The 21494-nt window shown below is 45.3% G+C and overlaps 1 protein-coding gene across 3 annotated transcripts in view; it reads right to left on the reverse strand.

The window, feature by feature from the left end:
- Window positions 1–21494, reverse strand: part of LOC137621498 (hyccin-like) — a 226898-nt gene that overhangs the window by 136477 nt on the left and 68927 nt on the right. For all 3 annotated transcript variants that reach the window (XR_011040249.1, XR_011040250.1, XM_068351849.1), the window contains exon 4: window positions 789–914. Coding sequence is in view for 1 of the 3 variants with exons in the window: in XM_068351849.1 (XP_068207950.1) it covers window positions 789–914 (126 nt within the window). In the remaining 2 variants the exon portion in view is untranslated. The remainder of the gene's footprint in view (window positions 1–788; window positions 915–21494) is intronic.

Here is a 21494-nt window from a genome sequence, read left to right on the forward strand (position 1 = left end):
AATATCTAGATCAGGAATAAGAAATTTAACAGACCGTAAGTTTCTGTCCAACAAATTAAGATGAGAATCAGCAGCTGAACACCAGACAGGAGAACAATACTACTCAAAACAAGGTAGAATGAAAGAATTAAAACATTCTTCAGAATAGATTGATCACCAAAAATCTTGTAAGACTTTCTCAATAAGCCAATTTTTTGTGCAACTGAAGAAGACACAGACCTAACATGTTTCTCAAAAGTAAATTTGCTGTCGAGAATCACACCTAAAATTTTAAGAGTCGTACAAATTTAAAGAAACATTATCAATACTGAGATCCGGATCTTGAGGAGCCACCGTCCTTGACCTACTTACAATCATACTTTGAGTTTTGTTAGGATTCAACTTCCTACCCCATAATTTGCACCATGCACTAATTTTAGCTAAATCTCTATTAAGGGATTCACCAACCCCAGATCTACATTCAGGGGATGGAATTGATGCAAAGAGAGGAGCATCATCTGCATATGCAACAAGCTTGTTTTCTAGGCCAAAGGTTTGTATTTAGTGTCAGAACAATTCAAAATTATAACTCTACAGAGTTTGAATATACTTTTGACTTACGGTAGTTTGCTTTTGTAACTCTGAAAGTTTGCAAACAGGATGTTCGTACGTTAAGGACTGTTTGTACTTTGCTGTTCTAGGTATTGCATATATTCTAATTTTACAATAATATACAAAAACACCAGAACAAGGAAGAATATTAACATTTTCCTTTGCATTAATGAACACTAACTACTAATAAAACATACCTCATGAAAAACAGACTGGCGAGCGAGGGTTGGAAGGCGGAAAGGTGATATTCTTGGCTGTCCCTGTTCATCCAATACTTCCATGTTATACAACGCTAAAAGAGCAACTTCAACACTTCCTACACCCTGTGCATGAAAGACAAAATCATCAGTTCCAAACAATATAAAAATACTGTAAATTCAAAAGAATGTTCTATCTTTATTTGATGAGTGACAGTAGAAGATACCCAACTCCCTTCAAGACAGACAAATAAAATGAGATAAAAAAAATAGAAGAAAAGGGAGTTATAGGTTACAAGGAAATGGCTATAGGAACAATGTAAAAAGTTAAAAGTATAGCAAAAAAAAAAAAAAAACAAGAAAATATAACATCTGATAAGTAACCTGCTTTGTTCCACACGACATACAAACTACCCTCCTCTAATTATGAAGATTGATTCAGCACAAGCTGGAGACAGTCATTAGAACTTGTTGACAAATGATTAAACAGCTAGTAAAGGGTGTGAGCGAGGAGGAATAGCTTCACTTTTGATGCGGCCGTTGACAAGTACAATTGTGATGTCAGCTCCTTACCAAATTTTTTCATTTTCTTTTTATATTGCAGGAAGAAAATGCTTAGTTGGACTTGTGAAGAAAGATAAGCAAGGGTAGGATGAGCTGTAACTGGTTAATGATTAAACCGGCTGTTGATCCCCATTCCCTCTGCGTTTTGTGGGGCATGATTGTTCAAAATCATCCCCATGCGCAACGTACAGATCATGGCCTCCTGTACAGTGCCAGGCATACACCCTAAAGGGATAGAAGCGAGCTAAGCCTTCGATAGGGTCTGTCTCGGAAACGCTCAAGAAGACACAGAAGAAGTCTTTTACAACTCTGGTCTCCTCAGGGGGTGTAATTACTACCGCCGCCCCTGTGCATACGTCCCTGGTTTGGTCCCCAGGGAGTATGCATCAGAAGCAAGGCGCTCTCTGATCTGCATCGGGGGCTTTTCAGGTTTTGGTGGTGTGGGAGCTACATCTGGGGGCTTTCCAGGTTTTGGTGGTGTGTGGGGCACCTCCAGTGTTCACCACATCTAATTGGATACTGGAAGCTTTTCACCCATCTTTCTGGTGACTGCCGAAGACAAATTTGAAATAAGGAAGTCTTGGGTTTCCTTAGGCTTTTAAGGTAGGTCCTCTAGCTAAAGCTACTTTGCCTCACTCAAAGTTCCCTCAGTGCTAGTATCTCCTGTAAAGCGAATGATACTAGTGGTGAAAGGCGTGGAGGTGGCCCCCAGTATCAGGGAGTCCAGTGGTCCCCCTAAGACCAAAAGGACTGTGAAGGCCCGTATACTGGCTCCTGTGCCGGCACTGGGAGATGTTGATCCCAAAATTGGGCACGAGAATGTCGCCCACACCAAACTGTATGTAAGGTTACCCCATTCCCTAACCCAGACCCTGTGAATCCCACTACTTCACCTGTGCTCACCACCCCGATCTGGCACCTTTGTATCTCACCCCTTCTCCTATGCTCATAACCCTGACCCATGTGCTGTGGTTGTTTCTCCAGCTCTACCATTGCAGGTTCAAGGGTCCCTATGAATGCACCTTCCCTCTACTACATGATAAGTGTGTTCCAGTGTTGTGGCTCCCGTTGAAGCTACCAGTGCCAGACTCATGGGCTGTCTTCAAAGACACCTTCCAACACCCATGGTATTACCTGGACAAGAACGCCTGCCTGCCATTAACTAAGTTTGTTAATTATGCCAGAACTTGAGATGACCCTGCTACCTCTTCTGATCAAAGTACCGAGAAAAACTAATGTGGCCCAAGCATCTTCAGAGGTACCACCAGTCCATGAAGTTCTTGGATCTTGATGGGTGGAGGCTATCCAGCATCTCCTCAAAGTGAAAAGGTTTTCACAAGGCACTAATGTACACAGAAATCTGGATACCTGCAACAGTCCTCTGTAGCTGTCTATCAGAGAAAGTGGACCATCTTCTGGAATTGATGTCGTAGAAGGGGTACTTCTCCAATCGTAGCAACTCAATTGCAGATCATGGATTTCCTCGTCTTCCTTCAGCAAGAGACGTGCCTCTCAGTCTTGACCGTCAAAGCCTTCTGTTCAGCCTTAAGCATAGTCTATCAACTGAAAGATATAAACTTCTCTGATTTGTGAGTTATCTACTCATTGAGAGCTTAGAGCAGTCTTGCCCTACCGGGGACCTCATGCCGCGAGTGGCATGTGACCCTTGTCCTTAAGGGTTGTATGAGCCTTTGAAGAGGTTATTAGACAAGGAAATGACTCTGAAGACTGTCTTTTTGCTAATCTTAGTATCAGAAAAGAAAGTAGGCAAATTGCACAGACTTGCTTATTTAGTCACCAATGCTGTGGGGTGGAAAGAGGTCTCCTTTAGTTTTGTGCCCCAGTTAGTAACCAAAACCCAGAACTCGGCTACATATGACCCCAAGTTAAAGACCTTCTCCAAAACTTCTCTTTGTGAAGTGTCAGAAGGTGATTGAGAGGAGATGCTTTTGTGTCCCCTAAGGGCTCTGTGGTGAGATCTGAAAAAGAACCCGATATCTGAGGCCTGAGTGTCAGACTCTTTGTCAGCACTGGTAGAATCAAGAAAGAGGTGTCAAGGAACATGGTCTCTTTCTGGCTTTGTGAAACGATCCGTAAAGTGTATGCCTTGACTGATAGGAGGGTTGAGGAACCAGCTATGACTAGAGCTCACAAAGTCAGGGGTACAGGCCTTAATATAGCTTTTAGAGGAAACCTGTCAGTAGGCCAGTGATGAAGGCCAGAGTCTGGAAAAGACAGACCCCCTTTTGTTATGATCTTAAAATTGTTACAGATTCTTTTACTATTTAAACTCAATGTTTCTGACAAACAAATAAAATATAGGAAATTAATACACAGAAACTCACAAAAAACAACACGTTTATTCACAAACTTATAACGAAAATCAATATTACTTTTTCAGTTACTTCAACTGACAAATCAAATCAATCAAAACATTAATAGACAAGGGGAACAGTCAGTAGGGTAGAAATACTTAAGGAATATTGAATAGTTTTCTGCAGATGCTGAGATGATACTGTACTGGTACGGAAGCTTCAGGCTTGAAAACGTTGCAGAAAGGCAGCTGAAGTTCATGTGAAACTGGCACGATGACTTCAGATTACATCACAAAAAAGGGATTTTGACGTAGGAAAAATCTATTTCTGGGCGAAGGACCTGTGCCGCCCAGTGAATAAGCTCCATTTAGCACTTATTCTTAGGTAATTTACTGCTAAATATACCAGAGAAAAAATGTAAAGGAGTGCTAGGTTAACTAGCTCGCTCACCTATTGGTGTCGGTATAAAATTGGGCGTATATTCCAGAGGTCCCGCACTATTTAGATTAATCCACGACAGAAAACCCCAATAGAGGAGAGCCGTTCAACCTCACTCGGTACTACTAACAATGCATCCGCTCAGAACCCAACTCCTTAGCACCCAAAGTTTGGGGACTCCAAGGGAGAGGAGCTGGGAGGGTTCACTGGGCGGCACAGGTCCTTCGCCCAGAAATAGATTTTTCCTACGTCAAAATCCCTTTTCTGGGCTCGAACCTGTGCCGCCCAGTGAATCTATACAAGAGAAAAATGTCACCAAACTTGCAAAATAAAGGAAAAAACATAAGCGTAAGGGAAATACAGGATGCTTTTAATCAGAGATGAGTACCAAAAAACAATTATAAGGGTATCTTAATATGAACATAAATCCAATAAGGTAGGTATAATAATGCCGTGAGTGATAATATATACAGATACTCAGGAGCATAAAATTTACAAATATAATAACAGTATTCAGGTGCGAGACCAACGAATACAATAGGGTATAAATGAGGCAGGTAAGAGGGAGAGATAAAGAGTCAAGGCATTAACCTGTGAGTTACTTGGGAGTAACTACGCTCCCTGCGGCTACTGTAGAAAATTTTAGGGCTTCCAAATGTTTAAGGTAGTGTTTCTTGAACACTGACGGTGATTTCCACCCTGTATACCTGGAAAGGTCTGTAAAATTCATGTGGTGAAAGAAGTTCACCGAGGTAGCAACCGCCCTGATATCATGTGCAAGAGGAAAAGAGTCAGGGTTAGCTTGTTTAATAAAATACAAAATTTGTTGCCTGATCCCTTTAATAGTAATGGTACCGCCTTGTTCTCTAACGAATAGAGGCCCCGAGGAGTTAGAGGAGGTCCGGGATAGATATGACCTAAGAGTAGTGACAGGGCACAGAGACGGATCTTGCGTGAGGGGAACAATTTTCCAGGAGGTCCATCTGTTTTGAGGGTCTTCATTCTTAGCCAAAAAGAATTTGTTAGGAGAAAGAAGGACCTCTCCTGAAGGCAGAAAGTCAATATGACCCGGGTCTCTCGACAAGGCTGCCAATTCAGAAATTCTTGCCCCGGAAGCCAAGCTCACCAGGAAAAGTGTTTTCCTGAGAAGGGGCATGTAATCACAAGAACTGTTAATGGTATCAGAAGCCAATTTGAGTACGTCATTAAGGAACCAGGTCACCGGGGTAGGACGAGTAACCGGTTTCAGTCTGGCACAAGCTTTCGGAATTGAAGCTAACAAAGAGTCGGTTAAGTCTATGTTAAAACCCACTAGGAAGATCTTTTTCAGAGCCGATTTAATAGTGGTGATAGTATTGGCTGCCAGACCTGATTCTAATAAAGATCTAAAGAAAGTGACTGTAAGGTTCAAGTTCATACAGTTCACGTCTGAGTCTATTAAAAATTTTGCCAACTTTTTAACTGCAGAGTCATACTGGCGGATGGTGGAATCCCGTTTATCCGATTCTAGGAACAAGGTGTTTTGAGGATCAATATTGGCACCATGCATAGCCGCAAACTTCATAAAGTCCATAAAGTTAGGGTGTCTGAATGTTTGAGAAAGCGTACACAACGCGTGTTTGTACTATCTGAGACAGAACCGGATTGGGTATCGGGTGAGGGTATAGTCTCAACTCCCGCAGGAGAGGATACCAGTTGCTCTTGGGCCAGTTGGGTGCGACCAAGGCTACTTGTCCCTTGAAGGATCTCAGTTTGTCTAGAACTTTCAGCAAAAGATTCACCGGGGGAAAGAGATAAATCTTTTCCCAGTTGTCCCAATTCTGTGACATGGCGTCTGTGGCGTAAGCCTGAGGGTCTAGATTGGGAGCCACATATACTCTCAATTTGTGGTTGGATTCCGTGGCGAAGAGGTCCACTTGGAGACCGGGAACCTGAGAGAGAATCCACCGAAATGACTTTAGATCGAGTGACCATTCCGATTCTAGAGGGGAGGTCCGGGACAGGGCGTCTGCCACTACATTCCGGACTCCCGCCAGGTGGACAGCTGAAAGATGCCAACGGTTCGAGGCTGCTAGGGAGAATATGGCTACTAGAACATGGTTCAGAGGTCCTGACTTTGACCCGCCTCTGTTGAGGCAGCGAACCACCACTTCGCTGTCGAGGACCAGACGAAGGTGTTGTTTCTTGGGAAGAGCGAGACGTTTCAGGGTTAGAAGAACTGCCATGGCCTCTAGCACATTGATGTGAAAATGGCGGAACAAGGGAGTCCAAAGACCTTGAACTTTCTTGAGCTTAGAATAGCCGCCCCAACCTGATAAGGATGCGTCTGTGTGAATGATTAATTCCGGAGGCGGAAATCGAAGGGGAACTGACTTTGACAGACTGTTTGCTCTTGTCCAAGGAAGGAGTCTTTCCCGTAGAATGGGAGGAAGGCGGACTTTCCTGTCCCGGAGCTTCCGGTTCGCCCTCGAACGCCAGACACGATTGATATCTTTCAATTTTGCCTTCAGAAGAAGATCCGTCACTGAGGCAAACTGAAGGGAACCCAGAATCCTCTCTTGGAGTCGTCTGGAACTTACTTTGTCTTTGAGAAAGCGTTTGGTGTTCCTTGCAATCTCTAACCTCTTGGGTCTGGGAAGACACAGAGTATGAGATATAAGATCCCATTGCAGGCCGAGCCATTGGAACTTCGATTTTGGAAGAAGACGGGACTTCTTGAAGTTGATCTGGAAGCCTAGAGATTGAAGATAATGGATGACTTTGTGAGTGGCTTTTAGGCAATTTTGGGAGGTGTCTGACCAAATGAGCCAGTCGTCCAGATAGGCTACTACTTGAATCCCTTGATTCCTGAGTTCCTGAACAGCGACTTCTGCTAGCTTTGTGAAGATCCTTGGGGCGATGTTGAGCCCGAAAGGCATCACCTTGAAGGAGTAACTTTTGTCCCCTAAGCGAAAGCCTAGGTACGGACGGAAGTGTCTCGCTATCGGGACGTGATAGTAGGCGTCTGTAAGATCGATAGAGGTGGTGACGGCCCCACGGGGAAGTAAGGTCCGCACCTGCGAGACGGTAAGCATTCGAAACTTGTCGCATTGAATGGACAAGTTGAGAAGGGATAGATCTAGAATCACTCTTCTCTTGTCTGAATCCTTCTTCGGGACACTGAACAGCCGACCTTGAAACTTCAAATGTTTCGTTTCTTGTATGGCGTTCTTTTGTAAAAGATCCTGGACAAATTCGACCAGGTCAGGAATGTTGACGAAATTTGTTCGGAGGAGGAGGTCCTTGAATCCAACTCCACCCCAGTCCCTTGGAGATGATACTGAACGCCCAGGGACTGAACCTCCATTTGTTGCGGAAGGCATAGAGCCTCCCCCCTACCTGCTGCACCTCAGTATTGGTTTGAGGAGTTGCCTCCACGTCCGCCTCGGAAGTTCTTTCCTCTGCGAAAGGCTCTTCCCCTGCCTTTGTTCTGGTTAGAGCCACGGTGGTAGCCTCTACCTCTACCATAACTCTGGGAAGAGCTATGAGCCTCGTAAGACTGGTTAAAGGCAGGGGAAGTGGCGGAGGCACCAGAAAGCTGGCTCTTAGGTAGCAGAACGGTGACATAGTCATCCGAAGGAGCCTGAGAGGTGGAAGGCTGTGCAGGGACAACAAAAGATGGAGGAAGAGGCAGCCGGAAGTTGGATGAAGCACTCTGCTGTTGCCTGAACTGGGTGGAGGTATATGGTCTAAGCTTCTTCCTACCCCGGGCTTGATAATTTGCGGGGTCATACTTGCGTTTAGGGGTCAAACCCCAACGGGCTTTAAGGCTCTGATTAACCCTAGTGGCCTCCGCCAAGACTTCCTCTACGAGATCCTCGGGGAAGAGATTTGAACCCCAACAGGAGGACCGGATGAGTTTATTAGGTTCATGCCTAATCGTCGCCTCAGCTAGGACATGCTTGCGACATCTGCGTTTAGCAGTAGCGAAGTCATACAAGTCATAATATAAAGACTGTAACGTAGCCTTGTTGAGAGATTTAAAAATACTCTCCGTATCGTAAGTCAAGGCTATCGACTCCGTGGATGTGGCCAGGTTTAGAGTACGGCCCACACGTAGGCGGGAATCATATTCCTGTTTAATGAGGGATTCCGGGAGACGGGGAAGCTTCTCACTAAACAAGACTGAGGCACAGTCTGCTGCAAGCTTGCCGGAGGTAAAGGTGGTATGGACGTTGTCCCAACACTCAATACCTGAGGGAAGAAGGAGGGAGATTGGATCCACCTCTCGGATGGGAGGCAAGGGCTTCTCCTCCAGAGCATATTGAAAGGCAAGCTCTGCCACCTTATTGACGCATGGAGTCAAGGTGTTCTTGTCCATTAAGAACATCGTAAAGGAGCTTTTATGAGGCGTCAGCATGGTGTTAGTGCAGCCGATGTCGTTCAAAAATCTGGCCCAAACAGATTGGGCTTGCTCCTTCGGGAAGATGACCGTCTCTTTGGGGACCTTGTCTAATCGAACTAAAGCTTCCTCGGTAAGCCTGGCACAACCATGAAATGGAAATGCCAGACCAGGAGGAAAGAATTCAAAGTCCTCTAGAGGACGAGTGCCAAGGCCCTCCAGAGTCAACATTCCGTCTGAGAACGGGGAATGAAGAGCCATCCGCCAGGGGTTGTTCTTGGCAAACGGCGGGAGCTTAGAGGCATCCGGGATGAGAGAGCTTTGGACTCTCTCCGGAGCTCCTTGTTCTAAAGCCCCAATTCTCTGACCGAAGTTAGAGAACATCGTGTCCATCCTCGACTGCATCTCCGAAACCAACTTTGCCTGCATCTCCGACACGATGCGAAGCATGGCTGATTCGGAAAGGCCCGGGCTAGCAGCAGGAGGGGCGGAAGGAACTCCCGGGTCGTGAGACTTAGAGGAGGAACCAGAGGTCTTTGAAGACGGGTTTGTACAATGTTTAGAGCCCTGAGAAGTCTTGTGAGGCTTGCGAGCTTTGGGTAAGGTCCTTGAAGTAGACTTATCCTTAGGGGGAACCGGGTATGATCGTTGAGACGAATCACGGTCCCCAGAAAATCCAAGAAAAGAAGAGCGATCAGAAGAAGAAGAAAGAGCGGGGCTGAGGATAGGAATCTCAGCGCCGGACACACCTGCCTCACTTACCACCCTACCTGTATCCGGCTCGTCTAGTAACATTGGTTCGACGTCCAGGTTCATGGAGGCAACATTGTCCTCCAGACCTCCGGGGGCGTCCGATGGATCTTGCTCTGGGTCGATGAGACCCGTTATAGTGGCATCAATGTGGGCAATGATGGGAGCTGCCACATGCCTAGCCACAGCAGCTGAAGACTTGGCGTTGGGGTAAACCATGGTGCAGTAGTCCTCAGATAGGACGTACGGCCGCTTAGACTTCACATTCCGGGCAAACCCACCAACCCACACCTTCAGTGTGGCCCGAGCCGCAGACTTTTGCTCCGGGGATGCCTGAAATAATAGTGGGAATTATAAAAGGGAGACTCCCAATGGTTCTTCAAGACCATAGATATCTTACTAATAGTAAAATAAAATAAGAAGGCAATATAGCCAACGGGACTCACCGAGTCAGATCCAAGGGTAGTGATGAGGTCGAAGCAAATCACACAGTTATCCGGGTGCCATACCACAACGTCTTCCAGTTGAACCCCACAAGGGGCGTGAGATCGGCAGACGGAGTGGCCACAAGGCTGGTGCAGAACAGCTGCACAGGCCGGCGTCAGACAATGCACCATCTATAAAAAAGAATAGTATATGAGAAACTGTAATTCTCTTAAGTAGGGGCGGGTCCGGAGGACCCGGGCCTAACATAGGTCTAACACAAGATTAGAGCTTAACTGTACTATTCTTTAAGTAGGGGCGGGTCCGGAGGACCCGGGCCTAACATAGGTCTAACACAAGAATAGAGCTTAACTGTAATATTCTTAGGTAGGGGCGGGTCCGGAGGACCCGGGCCTAACATAGGTCTAACGCAAGGTTAGAGCTTAACTGTAATATTCTTACATAGGGGCGGGACCGGAGGACCCGGGCCTAAACATAAGTCTAACTTGAAACTAAAGTATAGCAATCCATTCCGGTCAAGCCGGGAGCATAAAAAAGGATGCAATAACAAGGAATTAAGACACATGGTGTCTGATTTCCCGGGGCGGGGTAGACCCCGGGCCGGGAAATAAAAGTATATCCAATACCAATTCATTTAGGGACTCCGGGGTAGTGATCTGTCATATATAATCATCATAGGAAATGTTATAAAATAATAGGGGGGCGGAACTGTAGCTAAGAACCGCCAATCGAACCCGGAGGGTTTCGTATAACATAAGCCAGAATGAAAAGTGAATATAAAATAGGGTGCACCGGGATCCAACTCTGTTGACCGGTGGCCAACCAGACTAGACAGAGACGAACCCGCCGGGCCACCCGGAGGACAAAGTCCATAAACACTGAACTACCCCCTCTAAAAGGAGGGAAGGCAACGGTCCCTTAGTGGAGGGGGGAGAAGCCTAGCCGCCCACCTAGCTAGAGGGGGAGCGTGGGGGAGGATCACGTGATACGAGGCAGCAGGGCTACCAACTGACGATCCCCAACCAGACAGATCAAACGGAGTAATGGCACAAATATTCATTACAATAATAATAATAGCGTTAAATTATATGAATAAACACATAGAAAATTTTTGGGCAAGGCATGCAACATAATAATTAAATCACAAAAGACATACCTGATGGCTAAAAATAACATTGCCGCCTAGCAGGAAGGTCGGCAGCCATAACGATACGTAAATGATATCGGCCCAAAAATTGAACCACGAGGATTCTAAACGCTAAACAATGAATATTCTCAATAACAAATAATATTTGATAATAAAAATAATACACATAGTAACACCGCAAGTGAAAATTAAAAGCTCTCAAAAACAGGAGTACCAACTGTAGTGAAATCAAGCAAGATCGGTATGAACGAAGAGAATAAACTCCTATAATATAAATATTAAACGATCTAGGTTGCTCAAAACACAGTAAAACCCAGCTTGGTACTTAACTTAGACGGTGTCTCCTGGGAAACCGACGAAGAAGCCATAAATTCAATGGAAAATAACCAAAATCGAGAGCACAACAAAAATGCGGGTTACTTTACTCGTCGTGCTAAAAGGAGTTGGGTTCTGAGCGGATGCATTGTTAGTAGTACCGAGTGAGGTTGAACGGCTCTCCTCTATTGGGGTTTTCTGTCGTGGATTAATCTAAATAGTGCGGGACCTCTGGAATATACGCCCAATTTTATACCGACACCAATAGGTGAGCGAGCTAGTTAACCTAGCACTCCTTTACATTTTTTCTCTGGTATATTTAGCAGTAAATTACCTAAGAATAAGTGCTAAATGGAGCTTATTCACTGGGCGGCACAGGTTCGAGCCCAGAAAGGGTGGCATCAAGATGGGACATCAGAAGTCCTCTCCAAGAATTCGATGATGGTGAAGAACTAAGGCCAGGCTGCAGGCAGAGTTTGCTACTTCTCGTCACAAGCAAGGAGGGCTGGCTGCTTCAATTCATCTCTTCTTCTCAGCCATAACAGGATTTTGGAGATGGGCGTTTGTCGTCTGTAGGAAAAGTTGGAAAATGGCTCTATCAGATTTCTGGTTTTCTCTGCTTCTTATCTCGTCTGGACACGGTTCCTATCCGGCTCGAACATAATTCCTCTCTTGTCTTATGTCCTGTCCAAACTCCCCTAGACAATCTCTTCTTGAAGTTTATATACCCATGTATGGGCAGAGCTAATTACAGTGGGCAGTTGTCATTTCCATATAAGGAGTTTTTTGACAATTCTACGTCATGATTGGTTTCCTCAAAACGTCTACTTTAATCACGTCATGGGAATTTCTAAAACAAATTCCTGATGCAATCATGACCTTGTGTTAAGTCATAACAAAAGTGCATCACATGTCCACCTGTGATAACATTTTTCATAAACAAGGATATACCTCAAAGCTCGGCATCTCAAAATATTCGGACTCCACTGATTAAGGCGATGACATTTTGCTTAAAACAAGACAGTTCCCTTACCGCTGCAGGTGCTTTTTGTCGAGGCTCGGTTACTTTCCAAAATGCAGATGACAGTGAAGTGATGACAACTTTGACCAAACACTTCAGTAGTCGAATCTCATCACGCTGCTCACACTTTGGGAAGATATGTTTCTGTATTAATAACATATTCCTTCAAAAGTATTGTATCTACCCATGACACCTTTATGGCCTTTTACTGAAGGGAGTACAGTATACCAACAAGTCCCTTGACACCTTTGTGCTTGGTCCTGTGATGGGTGCTCAAATAAGACACTAAGACTGGGGACTTTCTCGGCTTTGTGCCACCCGATTGTCACGACCGACTGTCGCCTGAAGATCCCACCTCTAGTGGATTTAGTCCCCCATGGACTAGGTCAAAAGGTCCTGTTCTTGACCTACCTTTAGTTCAGCTTCACGTCCTGGAGTGAAGACCTCGTCTCACTGAGCAGACAAATACTATAGAGAGGGAACCATCCTCCATTCCTGAGTCACCTCAGAATTCAAACCCCTTCTGACATTCTGATGGTAGATTAAAACACCGGTCAGAGGTCGAGGCTGAAGTGGCACAGTCAGGTGTATCTAACCTGAACGCTACAACACTGTTTGGGTCGCCCGAAACACAACTTTGCCCTGAGTCATCGCCTGATTTTTCGAGATTTTTATTGTTCTCTTCTGAGTCTATGGATTCTGTCTCTGGTTTACCTCAAAGAATGTCGATCACCCGCAGATACCAACTGTTATGCGAGGTTATCGATTGATTAAAGACACCCAGCTTGTACCTGGAGAGTCGCCGGCTTAGCCTGTCTCCGGTGCTGCGAGAAATTAATATGGCTCGCCAGCAGATTGCTGAATCCCAGCGCATATCCTGAGACAGAATTTTGAGACTAAGAAGAACTATAAATCTCCCACTGAATTAATCTTTGTACAGTTTTCAAAGGAAGTTTTGATAATAATTACCCTTTTTTATGTCATGTTTTAATTCCCACCTTGGGGTAGATCAAAGGCTGAGAATGGGACACGTTGCATGAGGAAATCTTTATTTAGTCACGATTTCTGTAATTGTCGCATTATTGTTGTACTGTAAATTGACCTTGACCATGACAGTTATAATAGATTCAATAAATTTTTATTATCCTGTAATACCTGTAGTCCAAAATCAATGAGTTTTCTATTCTTTTGAATTAATTTTGGACTGCAATGAATGTAATTTTTTTCTTGATAGATCATGACTGTATACCTGTAATACTGAAATGTTTCTTGTAAATATAATGAAATTTTTCATATTATACATTACTGAAGGATTGTTGGGAGGAATAGACGATAATCTAATTTTTTGTTTGTAAGTACTGGATCTCCATTGTGTTTAAAAGGTTGTCTATTCCTATTGCTTTTTGTTGAATCATGAGTCTGTGAAAAAAAAAAATGTATAGTACCTAATGTAAATTGATATAATTTGATATGTATTTGAAGGGATGAATGATGAATTAAAAAATCTTTAGTTGATCATCCTACCTTTTGACTGAATTTATTTTTGCAAGGTAAAATTTTTTTTCACTTGAACGTACAGAGTTTGTGTGGGGTGTTGCTTGTCGGTTACGAGGCATTTTTTTGGATAGGCTTGAGGGCTAATGGGGGGGGGGGAATGAAATAAAAGAAAATGGTTTGTATCTAAGAAAGCTTAGTGGATTGTATATTATAAAACAAACTTATTTTTATTGTATCTCTCAAGCCCCTCCTTCCAAAAATGGAGTTTTTATGATAAAACAAAGTTTTATGAATACTTACCTGGCAGTTATATATATATAGCTGAGTCTCCGACTTGCGGCAGAATTTAATCGAAAATCGCGGCAACCACCTTGTGGTGGTTGTGTGGTTAGATGGTTAACAACCCTTACAGGGTGGTACTTGGAATCATTCCCGTTTTCTGTTCCTCAGATTATCTTTGCCCGACCTGTCTCCTGAGGGGAGGTGGGTGGGCTTTAAAATATATATATAACTGCCAGGTAAGTATTCATAAAACTTTGTTTTATCATAAAAACTCCATTTTTATGAATAGAACTTACCTGGCAGTTATATATATATAGCTCATTCACACATTTGGAGGAGGGAAACAGACAGAAAAACATAGTTGGGGAAACAACAAAAGAGTTGTAGGAGAACAAACACCTTGATTCCTTACCTGCTAAGGTAGCTGACTTCAAAGGTAACTGCCTCTAGAGTCGCTTTCCCTTAGGAGTGTTCAGCCAGGAGTAGACCTGCTACGCTGCAAACAACTCAATCGAGTCTGTCAAAGGGGTAGGACCAACAACTTGACTAGACTTCAGAAAACTACCTTCCCATATAATAAAAACCTGCAACCTTACTAAAACTAACCACCTAACCTTGCAGAAATAGATATAAACTATCTATCTGGACTGAGGGAACCGTACCACAAGACGAGGACCTCAGACAACCATAAAAAACACAAAACCCATATACAAGTACATAAACTAAGGTTGAGCGGGGGTAGTAACTCCTTTGCCTAATACAGAAGCCGCAGCTACATATGGGCCCAAGGTATAACACTTGTCATAGTCCACTCTTACCTCCCTGAGGTAATGAGAAGCGAAGACAGAGTTGCTCCTCCAGAACGTTGCGTCCATGATCTGCCTAACTGACATATTTTTCCGGTATGCCAGCGAAGCAGCAATGGCCCTTACTTCGTGAGCCCGTACTTTTAACAGGGCGAAGTTTTCTTCCTCACAAAAGAGGTGGCCTTCCCTAATAGTTTCCCTCAGGAAAAAGGACAAAGCGTTCTTTGACAGGGGTTTTTGAGGATCCTTCACCGAACACCATAAGGAGTTGGAAGCACCCTTCACGCTCTCAGTGTGGGCCAAATAAGCCTTGAGAGCCCTAACCGGGCAGAGGAGGCTTTCCTGTTCCTGACCCACTAGATTCGTGAGGTTAGGGACCTCAAAAGTCCTGGGCCAGGGTTTCGAAGGGTTCTCATTCTTGGCGAGAAAGTCGAACCTCAAGGCACAAACCGCTCCATTTAGGGTGAAGCCTACACGCTTCTCGATTTCCTGGACCTCGCTGATCCTCCTGGCAGTCGCTAGAGACAAAAGGAAGAGGGTTTTCTTAGTCACATCTCGCAGAGAAGCTTGCGAGATAGGCTCAAACTTCCTGGAGCACAAAAACTTAAGCACCACATCCAGGTTCCAAGAAGGGGGTCTTAAGTGCACCTGCTTCGTTGTCTCAAAAGACCTAATGAGGTCCTGCAAGTCCTTATTCTGAGATAACTCTAAGCCTCTATGCCTAAAGATGGTTGAGAGCATGCTCCTGTATCCTTTAATGGTAGATACAGCCAGCTTAGCATCCTGCCTGAGGTACAAAAGAAAGTCTGCAATCTGGCTTAGAGAGGTAGAGGACGAGGAAACCTTGCACCTCCTGCACCAAGCTCTAAAGGTCTCCCACTTTGACTGGTACACTCTTTGTGAAGAGATCCTCCTTGCCCTGGCAATAGCTTTCGCCGCTTGTGCCGAAAAGCCTCGAGATCTAACAAGCTTCTCGACAGTCTGAAGGCAGTCAGATTGAGAGCGAGGGGGTTTTGGTGAAATCTCTCGAAGTGGGGTTGTCTGAGAAGATCTGGACTTGCCAGGAGTCTTCTTGGAAAGTCCATCAGCAACCCTACCACTTCGGTGAACCATTCCCTCGCAGGCCAGAATGGAGCCACTAGGATCATTCGTCCCGAATCGAGGAGAGCGAATTTCCTGACAACCAGATTGATGATCTTGAACGGGGGAAAGGCATACATGTCCAGCCCTGTCCAATCCATCAAGAAGGCGTTCACTGCAACAGCTTCCTCGTTCGGGACTAGGGAGCAGTAGTTGGGGATGCTCTTGTTTAGACCGGAGGCGAAAAGGTCTATTACATGTCTGCCCCACAACTTCCAGAGGCTCTGACAGACATGCGGGTTGAGAGTCCACTCTGTAGGAAGGACTTTTCCCCTCCTGCTGAGCATGTCTGCCCTGATTTTTCTCTGCCCTTGAACAAACCTTGTCAACAGCTGGGTCTCGTTCTCGTTCGCCCAAAGGAGAAGCTCTCTCGCAGTTGAGAACAGAGAGAGGGAGTGAGTTCCCCCTTGCTTCCTTATGTACGCGAGAGCTGTGGTGTTGTCGGAATTAATCTCCACAGTCTTTCCTGACACCGAGGTTTTGAAGGCCTTGAGCCCTAACAAAATGGCCATCAATTCCTTCCTGTTGATATGCCAACTGACCTGACTCCCTTCCCAAATACCTGAGACCTCTTTGTTCCCTAGTGTTGCTCCCCAGCCTGACTCGGACGCGTCTGAGAATAACACTAGGTCGGGGTTCTTCTTGAACAAGGAGATCCCTTTTCCCAACAGAGCTAGGTCCAGCCACCACATTAAAAGATCCTTGATCTCTGTCGGAATGGGAAAAGAAAGTGTCCTCCTGGATCTTTCTGTTCCAAACCTTTGCGAGGAAGTGTTGCAGAGGCCTTAGGTGCAGTCTCCCCAAAGGGACAAACTGCTCCAGGGAGGATAGAGTTCCCAGCAGACTCATCCACTCCTTCGCTGAGCATTCCTGCTTCCTCAAAAAGTCTTTGACTTTGTCCAGGCACCTGGTCTGCCTCTCCTGGGAGGGAGAAGCCCGAAAAAGAACTGAATTCAGAACTATCCCCAAATAGAGAATACTGTAGTCTGATTCGGCTCGGTCTGAGACTTCCCCCAGTTGACGATGAGTCCCAGGTCTTGAGTCATCGTATAAGTCTTCATTAGGTCCTCCAGACATTTCTCCTTCGACTGTGACCGGATCAGCCAGTCGTCTAGATAGAAGGAGACCCTTATCCCCTCCTGGTGTAACCAGCCTGCCACATTCGCCATTAGTCTGGTGAAAACTTGGGGAGCTGTCCTGAGACCGAAGCAAAGTGCCCTGAACTGGAAGCACTTGCCCTGGAACACAAACCTCAGATATCTCCTCGAAGACGGATGAATGGGGACGTGAAAATAAGCGTCCTGCAGGTTGAGAGAAACCATCCAGTCTCCTGGACGAACTGCAGCCAGCACTGACTGAGTCGTCTCCATGGAGAACTTTGTTTTCTCCACGAAGGCGTTCAGAGAGCTGACATCTAGGACTGGTCTCCATCCACCCGAGTTCTTGGGAACCAGAAACAGGCGATTGTAAAAGCCTGGGGAGGCGAGGTCTTGAACCGGCTCTATTGCTCCCTTGACCAACATCTGGTCGACTAGCTCCAAAAGAGCCTCTCGTTTCCCCGCGTCGGTGTACTGAGCCATTAAGGCTAGGGGAGAGTCTGAGAGAGGTGGTTTCTTTAAAAGGGGGATCTTGTAACCTTCCTTAACGACTGAGAGGGACCAGATGTCCGCCCCTCTCCTTTTCCAAGACTACCAAAAACGAGACAGTCTTGCCCCTACTGGTGTCTGGAGGACTTCCATCTCATTTTTTGGACCGGGGCCTAAACGCACCCCTGCTGGTCCTTGGCCCTGACTCTTGGCTTCTCCCCCTAAAATCCGCTCTCGAGGGGATCCTGCCCCGAAAGGGCTGTTGAAACTTCTTCTCCTCCTTCTTCAGAGGAGCAGGAGCAACAGGTAAGGTCTTAATAGCCGACCGAGACAAAAGGTCCTGAGTAGCCTTCTGAGCCAGAGAAAGGGAGATATATCTGACCAGAGCTTCAGGAAAAAGATGACGTGAAAAAGGGGCGTAAAGTAGCTCCGACTTCTGGGCAACAGTCACAGATCTAGAGGTGAAGGAGCACAAAAGGGCCCTCTTCTTTAAGACCCCTGCTGAGAAAAGGGAAGCCAATTCATTAGCTCCATCCCTTAGAGCTTTGTCCATGCAGGACATGATATTCGTCAGGTCCTTCGTGTCCTCCAGGAGTTCAGACTTCCTGGCCAGAGTCCCGAGAGACCAGTCCAGGAAGCTGAAAACCTCAAAAACCCTGAAAATTCCCTTGACAAGGTGATCAAGCACCGACATGGACCATATCACTTTGGCAGAGTTTAAAGCATGCCTTCTTGCCGAATCCACAAGAGCCGAGAAGTCATCTTGGGAGGAGGCAGGCACTCCTAACCGCAAAGGTTCCCCTGTCTCATACTACATACTGGCCTTGGAAGCGAGCCGAGACGGTGGAAAAGAAAAGTTGGTCTTGACAGCTTGTCTCCGTTCCTTCATCCAATCATCCACTTTAGCGAGAGCTTTCCTGGCTGAAATTGAAAGTTTCATTTTGATGAAGGCTGAAGACTTAGTAGTTTTCTTCCTGGTAAATTGAGACTGAGGAGAACGAAGGGCCGAAGGTTGAAATTCCTCCTCATAAAGTTCTAAAAGAGAGCGAGAAAGAACCTTGTAATCACTAAAAGAGTCGGCAGGTTTTTCTTCCTCTTCCGAAATATCTTCGAGGTCCTGCTCAAGGATAACATCCCGAAGAGTTGGGCTGCCAGCAGTCTGGCAGCGAGAGCTGTTTGAATTCTGGCGCCGAGCGCCGCTAACATCCAGTCGGCGAGAAGCGGTATCGTCACGATGACGAGAAGCGGTATCGTCACGATGACGAGAGGCAGTATCGTCACGATGACGAGAAACGGAAGCGTCCTGAAGATGCAGGCTGCCTTCGCCTTGAAAATGCAGACTGCATTCATCCTGTTTCCTAAGAAACGAGGCAGTAATGTCCTGGCGTTTCGAAAGAGAAACGGAATCGTCACGCCGCCGAGAACGAGAGGCAGTATTGTCCTGGCGCCGGGAGAGTGGGGAAGGAAATTCCTGGCAGCGTGCCGATGAAGAGGGTGTGCGTTGTCGTACGGCCGACGAAGTGCGCAGAGGTTTCTTGGGAGAGATACTAAAATCTCTCTTAGTAGAAGATCTCTTAACAGGCAAAGAGACGTCCTTACGTCTGACGGACTGAGAAGGGTGGCTGAAAGCTTCAACTAACGATGAAAGTTGTTCCTGCATAACAACCATGAAAGCTTTAGCAACCTCCGCTGGCTCTCGCGGTGCCGAAGACGGCAGTTGTCGTACGGCTTGACTGGGAGCGCTGGCAGAAGAAGTAGGGAGTCTAGCAGGATTAACTGGGCTAAGGACTCTCTGTTTCGCCCTTTTAACAGGAACAACATCAAAATCGTCTTCCGAAGGATCAGGGTCTCGGCTACTCGAACCGGGAGAGGGAGAGCGAGACTGCACGTCCCGGTTCCACCCTCTCTTCATTGGTCTTGATTCGTAACGCCAATTACGTCTGGGAGAACGATCAGGCGAAGACACAAACGTATCCGACACGCCTTTCCTACGGCGGTCAAGAGCAGCCTGGGAGATCGCAACAGGACTGTCTGAGGCGACGACTGACCGAGGATAAGCACCTCTCACCCCCTTTCGGCTTTCGACGTACCTTCTCCCTTGGTCCTGGGAGCTTGGTAGAGGTCTAGACCTAGGGGTATGACAGATTCGATCAGTCGCCACCTCCACTGCACTTTCACAAGCACTAATTTCACCAACACCCTTACCTTTAAAGGCCTCCAACTGCTTTAATGGCCTCCAATTCAGCAGCTAATTTAGCATACCCAGGGTCATCCGTAGGCACAGGTCCTGTAGAAGGGGCAGGAGTCACTACATTTGGGGAAGGAATACCTTCCAAAGGGGTTACAAGCAAAGGGTCAATAGATAAATCTAAGCTAGGCTCACTAGCAGACTTTGACTTTGATTTAGCTCTTCTAACTCTATCAATCTCAAGTTTGCGCACATAGCGCTTGATAGCTAACCAATTATCATCACTTAAAACCTTGCATTCCTTGCACTTATTATCTAAAGCACATTCAAACCCCCTGCAACCCATACAGATAGTGTGAGGGTCAACCGAAACTTTCAGCAACCTCACCTTGCAAATATCATTCGCACAAATACGATAATGAATTTTCTCACTCATGATAATAAAGGAAAAAAGACAAAAAAACAAAAACAACACGATTGCCAAATCCCAACACAGTGTACTTCACCAAAAACGAAGTCCAAAAAGGCGATGAAGGGAAAGCGATCCGAAAAAACTCTGAAAGGCAGACCAACGATGTTGTCGATCCGGCCGGCAGAGATAATCTAAGGAACAGAAAACGGGAATGATTCCATGTACCACCCTGTAAGGGTTGTTAACCATCTAACCACACAACCACCACAAGGCGGTTGCCGCGATTTTCGATTAAATTCTGCCGCAAGTCGGAGACTCAGCTATATATATATAACTGCCAGGTAAGTTCTATTCATAAAAAATGCCTTAATCCGTTATTATTATTTTTTTAGGTATTGTAAGGAAGTGTAAGGAAAGTAGGAGTATCCGGCAAGGACTCTACTAAAACATTATGAATGTGGATTATTGCCTGTTACCAGTGTGTAGTGCTCTGTGATGCTGCTCTGTATTCATATTATCTTGCCTTTTAACTAGAAGTAAGCTACTGTGTTGTTATATGAGAGTGTGAAGATGATAGGGTGGACAGATCAATGTCATCTATGCTACTGTTATAACTGAAGGTCTGCAATGACTCATGGATGCCTTCATAGTCAGACTGATAGGGGTCAACTTGGAAAAGAGATTGGGATGACTGGTAATTCTGCCGATTGGAGATCTGAAACTCCTACTGATTGGTGATCTGAGACTCCTGCAGAAAAAAAAGGTTTATGGTGACTGAGTTTTCCATATTCATGATATGAGTGAGATGAAGGAAAAGAATTAGCTTAAGATATGCTAGTATCCTGCAATCAAGGATAAAACTGTAATGAGGTGTTGTATTAAGTCAAGTGCAATACTTTATTAAAATTCATGCTGTCCCTTCAATGTGATGTCAACACTTCTTAAAGCTTACAGAAACTTCGGTGTAAGAATGAATTGTGTGATGTTGTGATTGTAAGTAATGATGGAAGACAGACACTGGCCCACAGCTGTATTTTGGCATGCCATTCTTCAGTTTTAGCTGCCATACTTCAGAGTGACGGCAGAGCATGACTGGTCAATATTAAGGCCATTAATTTTTAACATTGGGGAAGTTTCGGTAAAGAATTTGGGCATTGAGGGTTCTGTAGTCATGGTCTTGTTAGGATTTTAAAGTTCCATTTTGTAACTGTGTAGTGGTATATCTTGTATGTAACTTAGTATTTTTCTCTTGCTTGTACAATATGCAGTAAGACTATACTGAAGTAATCATTTCTTTTGTTTATCTTGTTTTTTTTGTTTTGTTTTTTTTGTGGAGCTGGAGTGTAAAGGGATGCTATTTTTTCTTTTAATTGTTTACAGGGATTTGACAAAACAATGTTGATGTATTCCTAACAGTTTT

Source organism: Palaemon carinicauda, chromosome 28 (genome assembly GCF_036898095.1).
Source record: "Palaemon carinicauda isolate YSFRI2023 chromosome 28, ASM3689809v2, whole genome shotgun sequence".
NCBI lineage: Eukaryota > Metazoa > Arthropoda > Malacostraca > Decapoda > Palaemonidae > Palaemon > Palaemon carinicauda.